The sequence below is a fragment of the Pleurodeles waltl genome, chromosome 8, assembly GCF_031143425.1.
Source record: "Pleurodeles waltl isolate 20211129_DDA chromosome 8, aPleWal1.hap1.20221129, whole genome shotgun sequence".
NCBI classification, from domain to species: Eukaryota; Metazoa; Chordata; class Amphibia; order Caudata; family Salamandridae; genus Pleurodeles; species Pleurodeles waltl.
Window position 1 is genome coordinate 1191218905 of NC_090447.1, and position 15125 is coordinate 1191234029.

The 15125-nt window shown below is 43.7% G+C and overlaps 1 protein-coding gene across 2 annotated transcripts in view; it reads left to right on the forward strand.

The window, feature by feature from the left end:
- LOC138250508 (serine/threonine-protein kinase Nek5-like) overlaps nt 1-15125 on the forward strand; it is a 350116-nt gene that overhangs the window by 51348 nt on the left and 283643 nt on the right. For both annotated transcript variants that reach the window (XM_069205454.1, XM_069205455.1), the window contains exon 2: nt 5421-5561. In XM_069205454.1, coding sequence (XP_069061555.1) covers nt 5445-5561 — 117 coding nt within the window. In that variant the 5' untranslated portion in view covers nt 5421-5444. The remainder of the gene's footprint in view (nt 1-5420; nt 5562-15125) is intronic.

Consider the following 15125-nt stretch of genomic DNA (forward strand, 5'->3'; position numbering starts at 1 on the left):
ATGCCTCCCAGGTTCCTCTCACCAGCCTCGATCGTAAGTACCGCCAGGGGTAGGGCCGGAGAGTACGGGGGGACAGTGCCATCCCTTTTCACGCACCTCTTCCAACATGCTGACGCCACTTTTGTCATCAGGCTGTGCATGTGGGGATTAAGCTTCCTATTTGTCATTCGAGCAATGAACTGATTTATGTCCTCCACTACTTGGTCGGCGTATCTCTCCAGGTGACCCTTACCTGTGAGCCACCCGGCAACCCATTGCAGCTGGGATGCCAGGTAGTAGGCTTCAAAATCTGGTGCTCCTAGACCCCCCTTGTTAGTTGGCCTGCATAGTATCTGGAGCGAGGTGCGTCTACGGCCATCATCCCATATAAGTTCCCTGAGTAGGGTGTTTAGTTCACGAAACCACGCTGTTGGAATCAGAAGGGGCAGGTTAGCGAAGTAGTATAGAAGCCGGGGCAGCATGACCATTTTGGACAATGCTACTCTGGCCATTATCGTTAATTTCAGCGACCGCCAGAACCCCACTGAGGACTTTAGAGATCGTAGAGCTCTGCCCAGGTTACCCTCACGCAAGTCTGCCCTGTCGTGAAACACCTGTATGCCCAAATACTTAAAGGTTCGAGGGGCCCAAATCATATCCCCAGGGCATGTCGTCGGGCGTTCGCCGCCCGGAGCCATAGGGAACACGCAAGTCTTGCTACGGTTGAGGCAAAGTCCAGATATGTTCCCATAGTTCTCCAGCACTCCCAGCGCCCATGGGAGATCCTTCTCTCCGTCCCTAAGGTAGACAAGTATATCATCAGCATATAGCGAGATGATATGTTCTTGGTGTCCCCATTCCACTCCTCTACCCACGCCCTCCCGCCGCATCTGGGACGCCAGCGGCTCGATGGCCAGGGCGAATAAAAGTGGGGACAATGGGCAACCTTGTCTGGTTCCCCTGTGAATTGGGTAAGTTCCGGATACTGTTTTACCTGTTCTCACTCTTGCCAGCGGTGACGTGTACAACAAGTCCACCCATTTGACCCAATCTTCACCCATTCCGATACGGAGCATCACTGCTCTCAAGTAGTCCCATCTGATCGAGTCAAATGCCTTCTCAAAATCCACCGCGAGCAACACCCCTGCTGCAGGTATCATGTCGCTAGGCATATTCAGGACCGCAAAGAGACGTCTCAGGTTTAAGGAGGTGCTGCGATTCGGGACGAAACCATTCTGGTCTACATGTACCAGAGTTGGTACAAGAGGGAGTAGACGGTTGGCCAAGATCTTGCTTAGTATTTTAAAATCACTGTTTAGCATTGACAGGGGGCGGAAGTCAGTCACCGAAGGTTGCCTAGATTTTGTCTTAGGGAGTGGGACTACCATTGCCTCTCTCATGGTGCACGGCATTATCCCATTCTGTAGCGATTCTGTATACATCTCTACCAACTGGGGGGTCAGTTGCTTCTCGAATTTTTTATAAAAGTCCATGGGGAGGCCGTCTGTTCCCGGGGTCTTCCCTGAGGCTAATTGAGCTATAGCTTCACCGACCTCCGCCACCGTCACTGGGCCCCCCAGCCTATCCCTGTCTCCGGCCATCAGGCTCGTTATAGGTATATGTTGTAGGTAATTATCAAACACCTCCGTACTGATTTCAGCCGGTTTTCCATATAAAAAGGTGTAATATTCCTTGAATGCATCATTTACAGGGCCTGGTCTACTTCTGCATGACCCTTCCTTATCCAGCACATTTGTGATGGGCTCAGCCTCTCCACCCGGCCTCACCAACCAGGCTAACATTTTCCCAGACCTACCCTCTTCAGATTGTAGGGAGGCAAAGTATTTTTGTGTGCTGTGACATCTAAGTTGTTCTTCAATCTGGGAATGGTCCCTCTTTGCCTGAGTATATTTCTCATTTACTAGTGTGCCAGTCCCCTGAGTAAGTTCTCCCTCATGTATTATCTTCTCTAGCGTAGTCAGCTCCCTTTCAAGTGTGCGTCTCACTCCGGCCGATTGTCCAAGACAAAAACCCCTTGTCACCACCTTGAGGGCCTCCCATTCCGTAGATCTAGAGGTGGTGGATCCACTGTTAAATTGAATATGGTCAGTCAGGTGCTGTCTCAGGGCGTCTCTATATGCTGGGTCCTCAAGTGCTGTAGGGGATAATCTCCAGGCCGGAAAGGTTTTTGGTTATAGAAATCATGACTGACATTCCCAGAGGATAGCACTGTGATGATCCCTGTTAATCCTTCTTAGAAGGGGCTTGTAATGTGAGTTATTATTTTGTATATAATTGTATTGGTTTGTCTGTATTCTTGATGGTTGCCTTATGGGAAATTGTTTGCTTAATACAGAATACCTGATTTGGTTACGATGACAAGCTAATGATAAAAGCTGTAAGTCTGCGTTGGTTCATTTGGAAATGTTATACTAGATGCCAAAGGTCTAACCTGCATATTGTGAAAAGTTAAGAAAAAGCCAATTGACATGACCTATTTATTGTGAAAAGCAATACAGTTTTAAGGTTGGATTATTATTAAACTGTGTTAAAGGCTTTTGGCAGATATTTTGCTATATGCAATCTCCAGACCTCTCTGTAGTAGACACGAGTTTTGGTGAGGGTCACCCCTTATCATAAATCCTTGTGCCTGAAGGTTTCTAGTGCAGTAATCCTTGTTCGGCCCTTTTGAGAGGGGTTGTATACTGATTTTTCAGCAGCAATGTTGAATATATTTGTAACTGTAGGACTGTATGCCTGATGGTTGCCTACCTATGCACAATGCAGTAAGACTGAGCAGCCTATGGTGACAAGCCAAAGGGAAAAGCTAAAGGTTTGATTGGTTTATTGGGAAAAATTCAGCTGACATATGTCTGATCTGTTTATTATGAAAGGTTTTGATAAAGGCAGTAGGCCTGAATATTTATTGGGAAAATCTTGTGTTAACACCAATAGGCCCTTATTGGCATTACCCGTTATTAAAGATTGACAACAGGTATTGTGTTACATGGAAACTCACAGATCGCCACTCTCGTCAAAGATGCTGGTGTTGGTTACCTCCTTAAAAAGTTCCTATTGGTAGAAGATTTACACTTTTAGGGTCCATGTTAGACCCCATAAGAAAGTTTGTATATTGTTTTGCCAATTATAATTGTGTACATAATTATAATTTTATGTTTGTGTGCATGATGGTTGGCTTGTGGAAACGTTTATGCTCAAGATAGCAGACCAGAGTTGATTATGGTGACAAGCCAGTTTTAAAAGAAACAGGCCTGATTGGTTTATTGAGAAAATGTAAGATGCCATAGTCGATCTGTTGCAAAAAGATACAACAAAGGAAGTAGGCTTAACTTACTATTTAGGAAAGGCATGTGGTAAAACCATTAGGCCTGAGGGTTGGTTATTATTACACTCTGTAATAGTACACAGCCTGTACACAGCTATTTTCTAACTTAAAATGTCAGTGATGGAGTTTGTGGGCAAAAGCGTTGGTGTTGATTACGCCATTCCTTGATCACAGCTTCCACTCTGCCTGTAAAATGAATGCACTTCTGTGCCATGAAGGCTGGGCCAGACCTTTTGTTTTTCATTTTCTCTTTTTATAGGTCCTTCTTCTGTTTTTTAATTTAATTATATTTAGCTCATACTGCAGCACCCCATCATTCTTGTGATGCAGTAACACATTCACCAAACTCTAAATCAGGCTCTGAATCACTTTTTCAGTTCTGAAGTCTCCAGTGGGTCTAGGCTGGAATCTATAGATGGGAAAGATCCATGAGCCAGATACCTTTTCCATAAAGTCCCGCTGCACCCATTTTCTGCACGGGGAAAAGGTTTGCACATTATGAACCTGGTTTCCTGTCTGCCTTAATCACAACCTTCTGTGCAAGGCACAACAGTTTGCCCTCGTCCTACAGTGGTCGTAAAAGCCCTATTTGTATCCAACTGCGAATAAGGATCCTTCTGGTCACTCTTGAAGCCCTCAGGTTTTTAGAGCATGTTCTAGTATCTAGGTGTATCTCCATCCGGGGCTCCTGTATGGTCCAGTCCTCTCTGGTGAGCAGGAGCCCTTCTGTTTTGTGTGTCCCTACAGTAGGCAAGCAGGAAGTAAATACCTCTGGAAACAGTTCCTGCCCAAGGATGCCAGGCTGACATCAGTAGCCAGGAGTACTGTTTCTTCCAGCAGGGGTTTCTTCATCTGGTGTAGTCTTCACGGGTCCTTCTGTTATTAGGATATCTCAGAGGTTACAAATGTGTTGTATATAAAACCACCACTAAACATCCCCACATCCAAAGTATGAACAATCTTGATAAATTTGTACTTGACACAACATACAAGGGCCCAGAAATCGTGAAGCAAAACTGCAGGGTTAGATGGTAATTAGCATTTGATGGTGCACTTATGTCAATTTTCATATTACTGAAGAAAAGCACTGAAACCTATCAAACTCTAACAACGTTTTCTGGGAAAGCACATTCATCGTTGTTCAAATGAGTAATAAATTCATGCAAGTATGTGGCTGTTCCAATTTGCACATATGCCCCTAGATCATATGGTGCGTTTGTGATAGCAATTCATATTCAGTCTGACCCTTTCAAATGAGAGAGTCCAAACTTTCATACTAGTTTGGGCTACTGTTTACCCATATAATTCTGTTCACAAGAACCCATTGTTTACTGAAACACACACCAGGTAGTAATATCAAGGCTTAGAGGAAAAGGTATATTCTTTTCTGTACTGCTACCATTCAACAAGGTATTTTTTTCTAATTATTAAAAATGGTAATGTGAGCCATTCTGCAATCCGATGCATAACAATAATAGCAGAAACAGGGGTTAATCTGAACTCGTTTTACAAGCTGAACTCGTAGTGTGTGAAGAAATCACTGGCTATGTAATATGAAATATATACGGTATACTGTATTGTGCTTGGCGGAGCAGCTAAAAGTGACCTGTCCTGTTTAGTTATACAGTTATTTATACAGGTCCCATAAAAAGCTGACAATGAACATGTTGTATGGGCGACTCAAAGGTAGGTCTGCAGTCATTTCTGAAAGAGTGGCAAAAGTAGAAATCAGGTATGAAAAATAACCTGAAAGTGTGATAGAGACAGAAGGTGCCAGGGGCATGAGGTGGAATCTAGACTAGGCAGCCTTGACATTCAGCAACCCTGGCATTTGGATTCACTGGTGTTGGGCTCATGAGAAAAACACTGGGCACCACTTAACGAATACAGACAAACCTTAACAGAGCTGCCTGTACATGGTTATGAAACAAATATCTTCTCATGCAAAAAACACACCCTGGAAATCTGCGTGTGCTTTAGGGATTCATGTGCAGGGTGGGATGTTATTTTGATAAACAATGTGTACAGATATGTGATAAACTGTTCTGGGGAGTTTCTATTTGTCTGACAGCCTTCTTTGTTCTGTCTTGTATAGAACCTGCTAAACCACGTAAAAGCGATGGATAAATATGAAATAATTAAGATGATTGGCGAAGGATCCTTTGGAAAAGCATTTTTAGCGAGAGGAAAAGCAGATGGCAGCCAATGTGTTATAAAGGAAATCAATTTAACAAAGGTAAGATGCATTAAACAAGAGTTTTGAGAACCCACTTGCCCTGCTTACAAAGACATTGGCGCCCATGAATTTATGCAACCCGCACCAGTAGTAGGATATGCACCTGTAAATCCTTCTACTCCCTTAGATTGTTACCCAAGTTTTACATAATATCAATGAGAAACTGCAGTTTCAGTCCAAATTAGGATTTCAGATCAACAAGTAAACGGGGTCTATTATGAATATATTTCTCACTTCTCCATGTTTCCCTTTTTCCTTTCTCCTCTACTGTTGTTTTCTCTTCATTGGACATCTACCTTATCTTCCACTCTACACTTCATGTCTTTATCTGTTCTGCTTACTCAGCTCTCTAATGTTACTCGCTCCCTTTTCCACTCTTTGCTTCTCTCTTTTTCTCTTCCTGGTTGGTTAATCTATATGTCACTGCAAGTCATTCCCATTGTTATTTCTTAGTCAATTTAATATGCATTTTACGACACAATGTTTAATTAAATATAAAAGTATAAAAATACAATGAGCATCGACGATACCCTATGATGTTAAGAAAACCCCGGTATTGACAACAGAAGATCCAAGTTAAAATGATTCAACCCCACAGAGTGTTATTAATGGCCAGGGAGTGAAGCGCAAAGTCAAAAAAATGTTGCAGCAAACATAAGATTAAAGTGGAAGTTTAGCAGAAAATTCATAAAGTGCAGACAAATCACCCCCTGAGAAATTCAATGAAAAGTCTCCCAGATAAACAATTCCCTAAGTTCAAGCAGAAAATTACAGCATGCATAAAACCAACCATTGCCTCTGCAATTCTAGTATAAGAATTTTCACAACTGCATTGCAGTCACAACAAAACTCAGAAAGTGCTTACTTGATTGATTGATTGCAGGAGTTGCAATTGCACAATGGGGGAAATTCGCAGAATCTCTAGTTTTAGGGAAGCTTTGTTTTCCTTCTACCAGCAACATCTTCAAGTGACTTAATACTCATGCCTGCTCTTAACCAATCCAGGTACAGCTCAACAGTGGGAATGACTGACTGTTGGCTAGGATAACGCCAGATAATCTCTCTGAGCTTCCTCGCTCTAATAATCAGAAATCATAGATGTACAACAGTGTTTCTTATTCTGGTTGTTCATGGATAGGATGCTTAAATACCTCCCCTACTATCAACCTAGTAACCAATTAGTGTAGATTTGTGCAGGACAACAGCCGAACGAGATGGGTGGCCAACTAATACCATCTACAATATTACGCAATCCAGTTTCTCTGTAGCATGCGGCTCTGGCCAGGAATCCCAAACATTTTGTAGTTGGTGCTGGTATATATCCTCGAATACCAGCTACATAGGTTTTATAACAGATATCTAAGTCTTCATTATTGTTGTAATATGCGCATCACGTAGTTTAAAAAGTGAATTAGTGGATTGTACTATACATCCCTAATAGAAACAGTGACCAGCTAAATTTTTTAAGTGTATGTTTAAACTTTCCTGAGTTGGCAATTCTTAGCATATATTGATTTCAATTTAGGTGTGATGCAACCCACTGCCATCATCTTTAATTTGGAAACATTATTTGCCAGGCTCATAGAATAAAAAAAAAGACATACCCTTGTGACCAAGCGTTGTACACCATTTAGAGTTTGTGACATGAGAACAGCATGCTTGATATAAGGAAGAAGTGGTAACTGCCTCTGACCCACCTTCAGAGGGACACATTTTCTTGCAATTGCATTTCTGAAGTGATCGTTATGTTTAGGGATCTCTCTCCTTTTGTTAATTTCCTGCTTGCTTTTTTCTATTGTCTTTGATAGATGTCTTGCTTAGCTTTTGTCTTTCAAATTTCTTACTATAATTCTCTTTTTGTCTCATTTCCTCTACACCAGTTACTGCGCTTTCTTTCACAACCGCTGGTCTTTGTACTTGTTTTTCTCTTTCACTTACTTTACTGAAGCCGTTTCTTGCATTCGTCTCTCTTTTCTCTCCATATAACTCAATATGATGTCCCTTTAGCATTTCCTTCTGTCTTTCTACTCTACATATATTTGCTGTGATATTTTGCCACTTGTAGCATCATTGTGTTGTACCCAAAGGGCATCTTTATGTTTATATTGTGTACCTGTCTCGTCCATCATCTGCCTGCAGCATGCCACACTCTCATGACCCTCAGACTGAGGCTGAAGTTCTTGTTCATTATGGCAGAGCTTCACCTGCTCTAGATGGCACCAAGAATGACTAGAACAGGGAGGTCTGGTCATTGATGTTCAGCAGATTCATGCTGCCTTTGGCCAGACTAGCCTGGGGAGCACTAAAATGAAATCTTGAAATCAGCATTACTCCGGTATATTCAGCAAGCGAATAGTTCAGAGTGTGGCAGCAAGTCAGATCCTCACTCAGAGGACTGAGAGGAATGAATGCCAGTCCATGCTGCACAGCCTGCTGTGGTGTGCACTCCCCTCAAGGCTTAGAGCAATGCTGCATGAGCTGAGGCGCAATAGCTAAGCTATGAGGTTAAACTGGTTATGCCCTGTTCTGTCATAGTAAAACTAGTTGCCTGGGTCTACTCGAGCAGTAGATGACAATTTCTTAATATAGACAGAAGCTGCTGAGCTATTTGTAGTTGTTACTGTCTTTTCTATTCTGAACTTTTGCTGCCATCCTACCGTAGTGAAAGTTTGAGCAGCGGATTGGGAGCCTGGGGCATGCTGTGTTCATGCCATATGTGTATAGAGACACACGAAACAGGTAGAAACATGCGTCATAGACATCTTCAGCGCAATATCCACCTACAAAAAGAGCATTTGTAGTAGATGCAGCACCAGTGCAAGCCTCTGTAACAGCGCATATGTACAGTTCAGAGATCAGGGATGCAAATGTCCCCACAAATGGAACTGACAAAAGTGAGCAGCAGCAGAGCAAACGTCTGCATCGTCTAAGTTTTTTTGATAGCATAATCCATATCTTGGGTGTTTAAGATGCAGTACATAGTTACAAATTGCCATCCTCGAAAATACATTCTTAACACAAACATGGCTATCAATAACGGTAGTTTCAGTATTCCTAAATAAAGCCAATTAGGATGAACTTAAAGCACTGTAAATTACATGGACTGAAAACAGTACTCTAAAACCTTTTGAAAATAAAAACAAATCAGGTAATGGTGTTCCTTGGTGTGCCATGTTCATATGTGATCCCTGATACATTGGCTTTTAAAGGATTCCTGAAGCTCCACTTTTCAGAATTCATAGCCTGATTAACTAGGTCGTTCATTCCCCATTCTGTGAGCAAGGATCCCCAAACACAATATATCTATTTTCGTATTGAAGCCCCATTCCCATTGGAGTATGTTTGGTGGACTCTATGTTTGGGTACTCTGTCATTCAGCTAGAGTTATATGCTTCCTTTCTTTTTAGCCAAGGAGAACACAATCTCAGCCATCTATTCAATTAGTTACCTATAAAACTATGCCAACTCTTTTTCAAGAATGCCTCTTATGGTAGAAAGAGCCCTTAGAAGGATACGCACACTGTGTAGTAGGCCATCTGTATTCTCCACTGGAGCGGAGGGTGGCTGATGGGATGACATACCAAATAAGTGACTGGAAGTCAGAAAGGGGATTTGTATCAGGCCAAGCTGGGTCTGTTAGGGAGAAGTAAAGAATATACTTCATTTCCATCACACACCAGCAAAAGAGCTAGAACAGATGATGCCTCGATCTCAGGAACTGGAAGAACAAATTCTGATGCCCCATTGAATCTCTCTGAAAAACGACAGTTTTGCTATCCTACCTACTCCTGGCCATCAAAGCACTCAACCTCTGGGCATTCACTGTTGGCAGTATCACCAGTGACTTGCTTGTTGGAGAGGCACTATTTGTGATCCCATGATCTCACAACATTGAAGGCCATGCCATTGATGTGGGCATCTACATCTCTGAGGTGATTAAATATCAATGTCGAGCCATCGCTTGGCATTGAGGAGTGACATTACAGCAATACAAATGATTATGGAGTTCTCAAAGAGAAGAACCAGGAATCTTCACATTACCAAAGCACAAGGATCATTTGGCCCAGGATGTCCAAAAAGTGCCTCCTCAGTAATATTAATCAGTTCCTCAACTACAGCAGCTGCAGGTGCCACAGGTATTGCATTTCCAGGGGGTTTGGGGGGCTAGAGTCACAGGGGTCAGTTTTCTAACACCTTGGTGCAAGGACATAGATCAGTGCACCAATACAAATTAGAAATCCAGTTGTATTGCACCCCAGACATAACCCACTAAGAAATATTGCATAGGAAGTGTTTCCTTGTAATGATCAGCCCCACAAGATTAGTACAGGGACACATTGAAACTCCAGACCCTCTTTTTTAATGAGTTACGCACTCAAGGATCACTAGAAACGAAATATGCATTTTAAAATATTTATTTTAAATTGCCTAGTCCAATGCACATGAAATGGATGGTAAAGTCACATAGGATACAAATTTAAGCAGCAGTGTGTTGCCTCCTGGGTGTGCTTCGACACCAGAACCTCTGTTAAAGCTCCCCACCGCATCTAGATAGCACAGAGTTAGCCAGCACTAGCAGTGGAGATGTTGGGAACAGCACCGTTGCCCATCAACAAGCACTTTTTGATGGACGATGTCACATAGAAGAAGAATCCCAGGGTGGCGAGACCAGAGGAAACAGTGAGTGACGATGGCCATCTTGAGTCTGCTTAAACATCACAAGTGCCAGAACAAGGCTGCACTTAGTTGCAATGGACTGCAGAGGGACCTGAGAGCCAAATGGGGGGAACAGCTTACCCGAGTCTCAAGGTAAGTGCGCTGCTATCTGCAAATACGGACACAGTGGAATAAAGACTAATTGCGGGCACCCTCGGGGACTGGGAGCAGAGATGGACTTACCGGTTGAGAGTGGAGAGATATATGGATCATAGCTTTGTGGTCCCGATTGAACAGACTCAGCTTCTCGCCCATGCCTTCTCAGTGGCAGACACTTTACCTGCCAACTCCATTGTGTGGCACTGGGGCCCCCATATCACTCGTACATGGTTGACACTTCAGAAACAGTCGGTCAAGCTGGAGATAGCCCACAATTACCCACCTATTTCAGAGTATAAGCTTGTCTCCTGTGTTACAAAAAGACAGCCTAAACACCATAAAAAGCTCTTAGATTGCAGGGGACTCCCCACCCAGGACAAACAAATAAAGGCCACCATGAGCATTAAGGCGCAAACTGAAGTGGCGCAACTGTCGGTGAAGTGTACTGATCTGGAAGACAGATTACTACGGGACAGCATCTGAAATCACCATGTCCATGAAACAGACGAAGGAAATTACATTTTACGCTTTTATACGGATCTTTTTCGTGCCTTACTCAATGATGACCAGGAGAGAACTATATCAATCATAAGAGTACACAGAGTTGGGGCCTCTAAGCAAACTCGAGAGCAAGGGGCATCATAGCTAAAATCTTCTCATTACAGTTGAAATATAAAACCATGCTGAAGGCTAGAAAACTAGATAGGATCTCTATGTTCAATTACCCAGTCAAACTATATCAAGATCTTTCACATACCACACTAAACAAGCACCGCACAGTGGTCTCTGTAAAGGCAGGACTACGCAAGCGATAGGTCTGTTACCGTTCGATGTTCCCATTTGCTCTGTGGTTCTGGATAGATTTGAAAACCTACACTACCCGCACACCTGAGGAAGCGTAGGAAATCTAGGTCCGCCACAGCAGAGCACAGCAATCCTGACATTATAGTGACACAAAACAGAGGCAGAGCCTAAACAAAAGATGGGAGAAACCCAAATCGTCACTCAGGATCATGTGTATATGCTTTTTCTCCAGTCTGCTCACTGCTATGCGAGAGCCGTAAAGGGGTACTCTTCACCGGAAACCCTTTGAATCCTTAAGAACTTCTCAGTTGCCAACACATATAGGGGGTCATTACAACCCTGGCGGTCGGATTATACCACCAGCAGGCTGGCGGTGAAATCCTGGGGATTATGACATCGCCCTGCCGGGACCGGCGGTTTCCCGCCACTTTAGTCCACATTGGCGGCCGCCCGGCAGTCAAAGCCGCCCGCCAAGGTCTTAATGACCCCCATAGTGCCTTGAGACACACAGGCAGTACAAGTGTTGATATTTATTATTTTTTTACTGCTGTTTATTTGACTGTTATGCTACTGCAGCCTTTGATGCAGCCTCTCACATTATCAACACAGAGAGGTGATAGACACTTAACAACATAATCTGCCACCATTGGGTCTGAAGTAAGAGATATTGGGATGGTTTGGGGGAAGGGATTGGAGTTGGGCTTGGGATGGTGAGCAGTGGCCACAGTGCACCTATGCGAGTTTTGGGGAGAATTAGACTTCCTTCATGGCCACATCTGGATAATCAGCGGGGGAAAATATAAGAGGGGAAATGGGGATAGTGAGGGGGTGGTCATTGTTTCCCATAAATGGGTAGGGTTGCTTAGGCCTAAGCAAGGCTCTGGTTCCCATAGCTAAGCTTTCATCGTTTTAGCACGCAACCTTGCACTGAGATGTAGTTGTGGGCTCATGCTACACCATCAAGCCCTGTTTGTTCCAACAGATTGTCAAAGTTGTAACATAGAATTTTAAAGGGCCTCCATCAAGCACCATAGAGTGTAAAGAGAAATTAAAGAGGCAGCACCAGCTATTGCATGCTTTTAGGAGATGCATCTTATGACCCCTGACACACTATTAATAAGAAACAAATATTACCCACCCAAATTTTTGCCTGTGCTAGTACGAAAAAGAGTGGAGTCATGATTGCTGTGTGCAAAGATTTTCCTTATGAAGTAACACACATTACCAAAGATAACACTGAGAGCAGCTGTATTTATCTTAAGGGTCTCTACCTGGGAAAACGATGCAATATATTCAAAGTCTGTGCCCTCAATCATGGCACGATACTTACCTGATCCAGATCTTCAAATTACTGGGAGAATGGGCAACCCCTCTTAACTGTGGGTTAGAGATATCAATATGGTACCTAACGCTCAACTAGACAGACACCCGCAGGATCGCTCTTCACAGGGTATTATGTCACCAGCAGTCCTGCAAAGCCTAAAAGACTTGGGCGTGGTTGACCTCTGTAGACATATGTACCCAGACATGTGGGAATATACATTTTTTCCCACTTGCATAGGTCATATTCTCATATTGAGCTTAGATATTGGACCCCAGATCTTGTGGAAAATACAAAGACCAACACGCAGTGGCATAACTGTATTGGACCACGCAAAGGTACTGTGGGAAGAAGGGGGAATAGCACAAAATGGGAAAAACACAAACTGCTAATTTGATAGATCACTACTTAGAGATAGGCTGACCTGACAAAACCCTGAGGGACACCTTGATCATTGGGGAGGTACAGATTAACATGATATAGGATGCTTTCAGAGTGGTTCTCTGAGGTCATTGTATAGTAGAGAGAACTGGCCAGCGTACAATCTATAAGGACCACAAAGCTACATTGGAGGTGGACTACAAGGCCGCCTCAAAACGCCACAGGGTCATAGGCTTTTTAAAGGATCTGCGGAAACACTTTGTGATTATGGGAAAGCGAGACCTACTCACCAAAGAAAAATGAGAGAAGACACTATTATCCCTCAAACAAAAAATGTATGAGCAGATGTTAGAAATGGGGTCTCTGGTTGGCAGTCAGTTTGCACTCTGTCCAAGCAGGGACCCTCACTCTAGTCAGGGCAAGGGAGTTACACTCTTAAGACAACCCCTGCTCACCCCCTTGGTAGTTTGGCACACAGTCAGGCTTATTTCAAAGGCAATGTGTAAAGTATTTGTGCCAACACACACAGTAATATAGTGAAAACACTACAAAAAGGACACCACACCAATTTAGAAAAATAGGGAATATTTATCTAAATCACACAAGACCAGAATGACAAAAATCCAACATACACAAGTCATGATATGAATTTTCAAAGTAAAAAGAGTCTTACTCCATAGAAAATAATGGAAACGTTGATTTTACACAAAATACCTGGTTTGCGTAAAAAATAAAGCAGCACAGGCGGGCGAGTGTCGGAAAAGCCAGCGATGCGTCGATTCCTTACTCGCAAGTGAGGCCGTGCGTTGTTTACTTCTCGTTGTGGACGCTGTGTCATTTTCTCTTCCGCAACAGAGCGATGCATCGATTTCCGAACAGGGCACCTGGATCCACGCAGGGTCACAATGACTTTGATGCCCAGTGATGATGTGTGATAAATCTGATAGCACAGTGTTGGAAAACCACGCTGCGTGGGGTTTGCGTCATTAGCAGCCACAGACAGGTGTTGCGTCATTTCTCTAGCCGTGATGCGTTGATCTCCCAACAACGATGCAGGTGGGGTGTCGATTGTTAGCCATGAAGCGGGGTGCATGTTGTTTTTCAGCCGCATTGCAGGTGGTGTATCTAAATGTTCCCCGCACGGTGTTTGGTGCGTAGATTTCAGTCCTTGTTCTGCCAGCTTCACCTCTCAAGAGCACAGGGACTGGCTAGGGCACCACTTGGCAGGACGGGAGTCTCAGCAGAGAGTCCAGGTCCTGGCAGAGGAAGTCTTTGATGGCCCTGAGACTTCAAAACAGGAGGCAAGCTCAATCCAAGCCCTCAGAGATTCTTCACAAGCAGGAATATACCACAAAGTCCAGTCTGTGTCCGCTTTCAGGCAGAAGCAGCTACTGCATGCCAACCCAGCAAAGCACAGTCTCAAGCAAAAGGGCAGACTTCTCCTCCAGCTCTTCGGCTCTTCTCTTGGTTCCAGAAGTAATCTAAAAATCTGGGGTTTTGGGTCCACTACTTATACCCCTTTCTGCCTTTGAAGTAGGCAAACTTCAAAGGAAAGACTCTGTTGTTCACAAGATCCTGCCTTGCCCAGGCCTGGCCCCAGACGCACACCATGGGGTTGGAGACTGCATTGCGTGAGGGCAAGCACAGCCCATTCAGGTGTAAGCGACCACTCCTCCCTCCACTCTAGCTCAGATGGCTTATCAGGCTATGAGGGCACCACAGCTCCCTTTGTGTCACTGTCTAAAGGGGATTCACAAACAGCCCACTGTCAGTCTGACCCAGACAGGCAGTACATCAGCAGGCAGAGTCACAGAATGGTTTAAGCAAGAAAATACCCAACTTTCTAAAAGTGCCATTTTCAAACTGACAATTCAAAAACCAACTTTACTAAAATATGTATTTTTAAATTGTGAGTTCAGATACACCATACTCCAAATTTCTATCTGCTCTCAAAGGGAAACTCCACTTAAAGGATTTTAAAGGCAGCTCCCATGCTAACCTATGAGAGAGATAGGCCTTGTAACAGTGAAAACCGAATTTGGCAGTATTTCACTGTTAGGACATGTAAAACACATCAGTACATGACCCACCTTTAACATACACTGCACCCTGCTCATAGGGCTACCTCAGGCCTACCTTAGGGGTGCCTTACGTGTATAAAAAGGGAAGGTTTAGGCCTGGCAAGTGGATACACTTGCCAAGGCGAATTGGCAGTTTAAAGCTGCATACACAAACACTGCAGT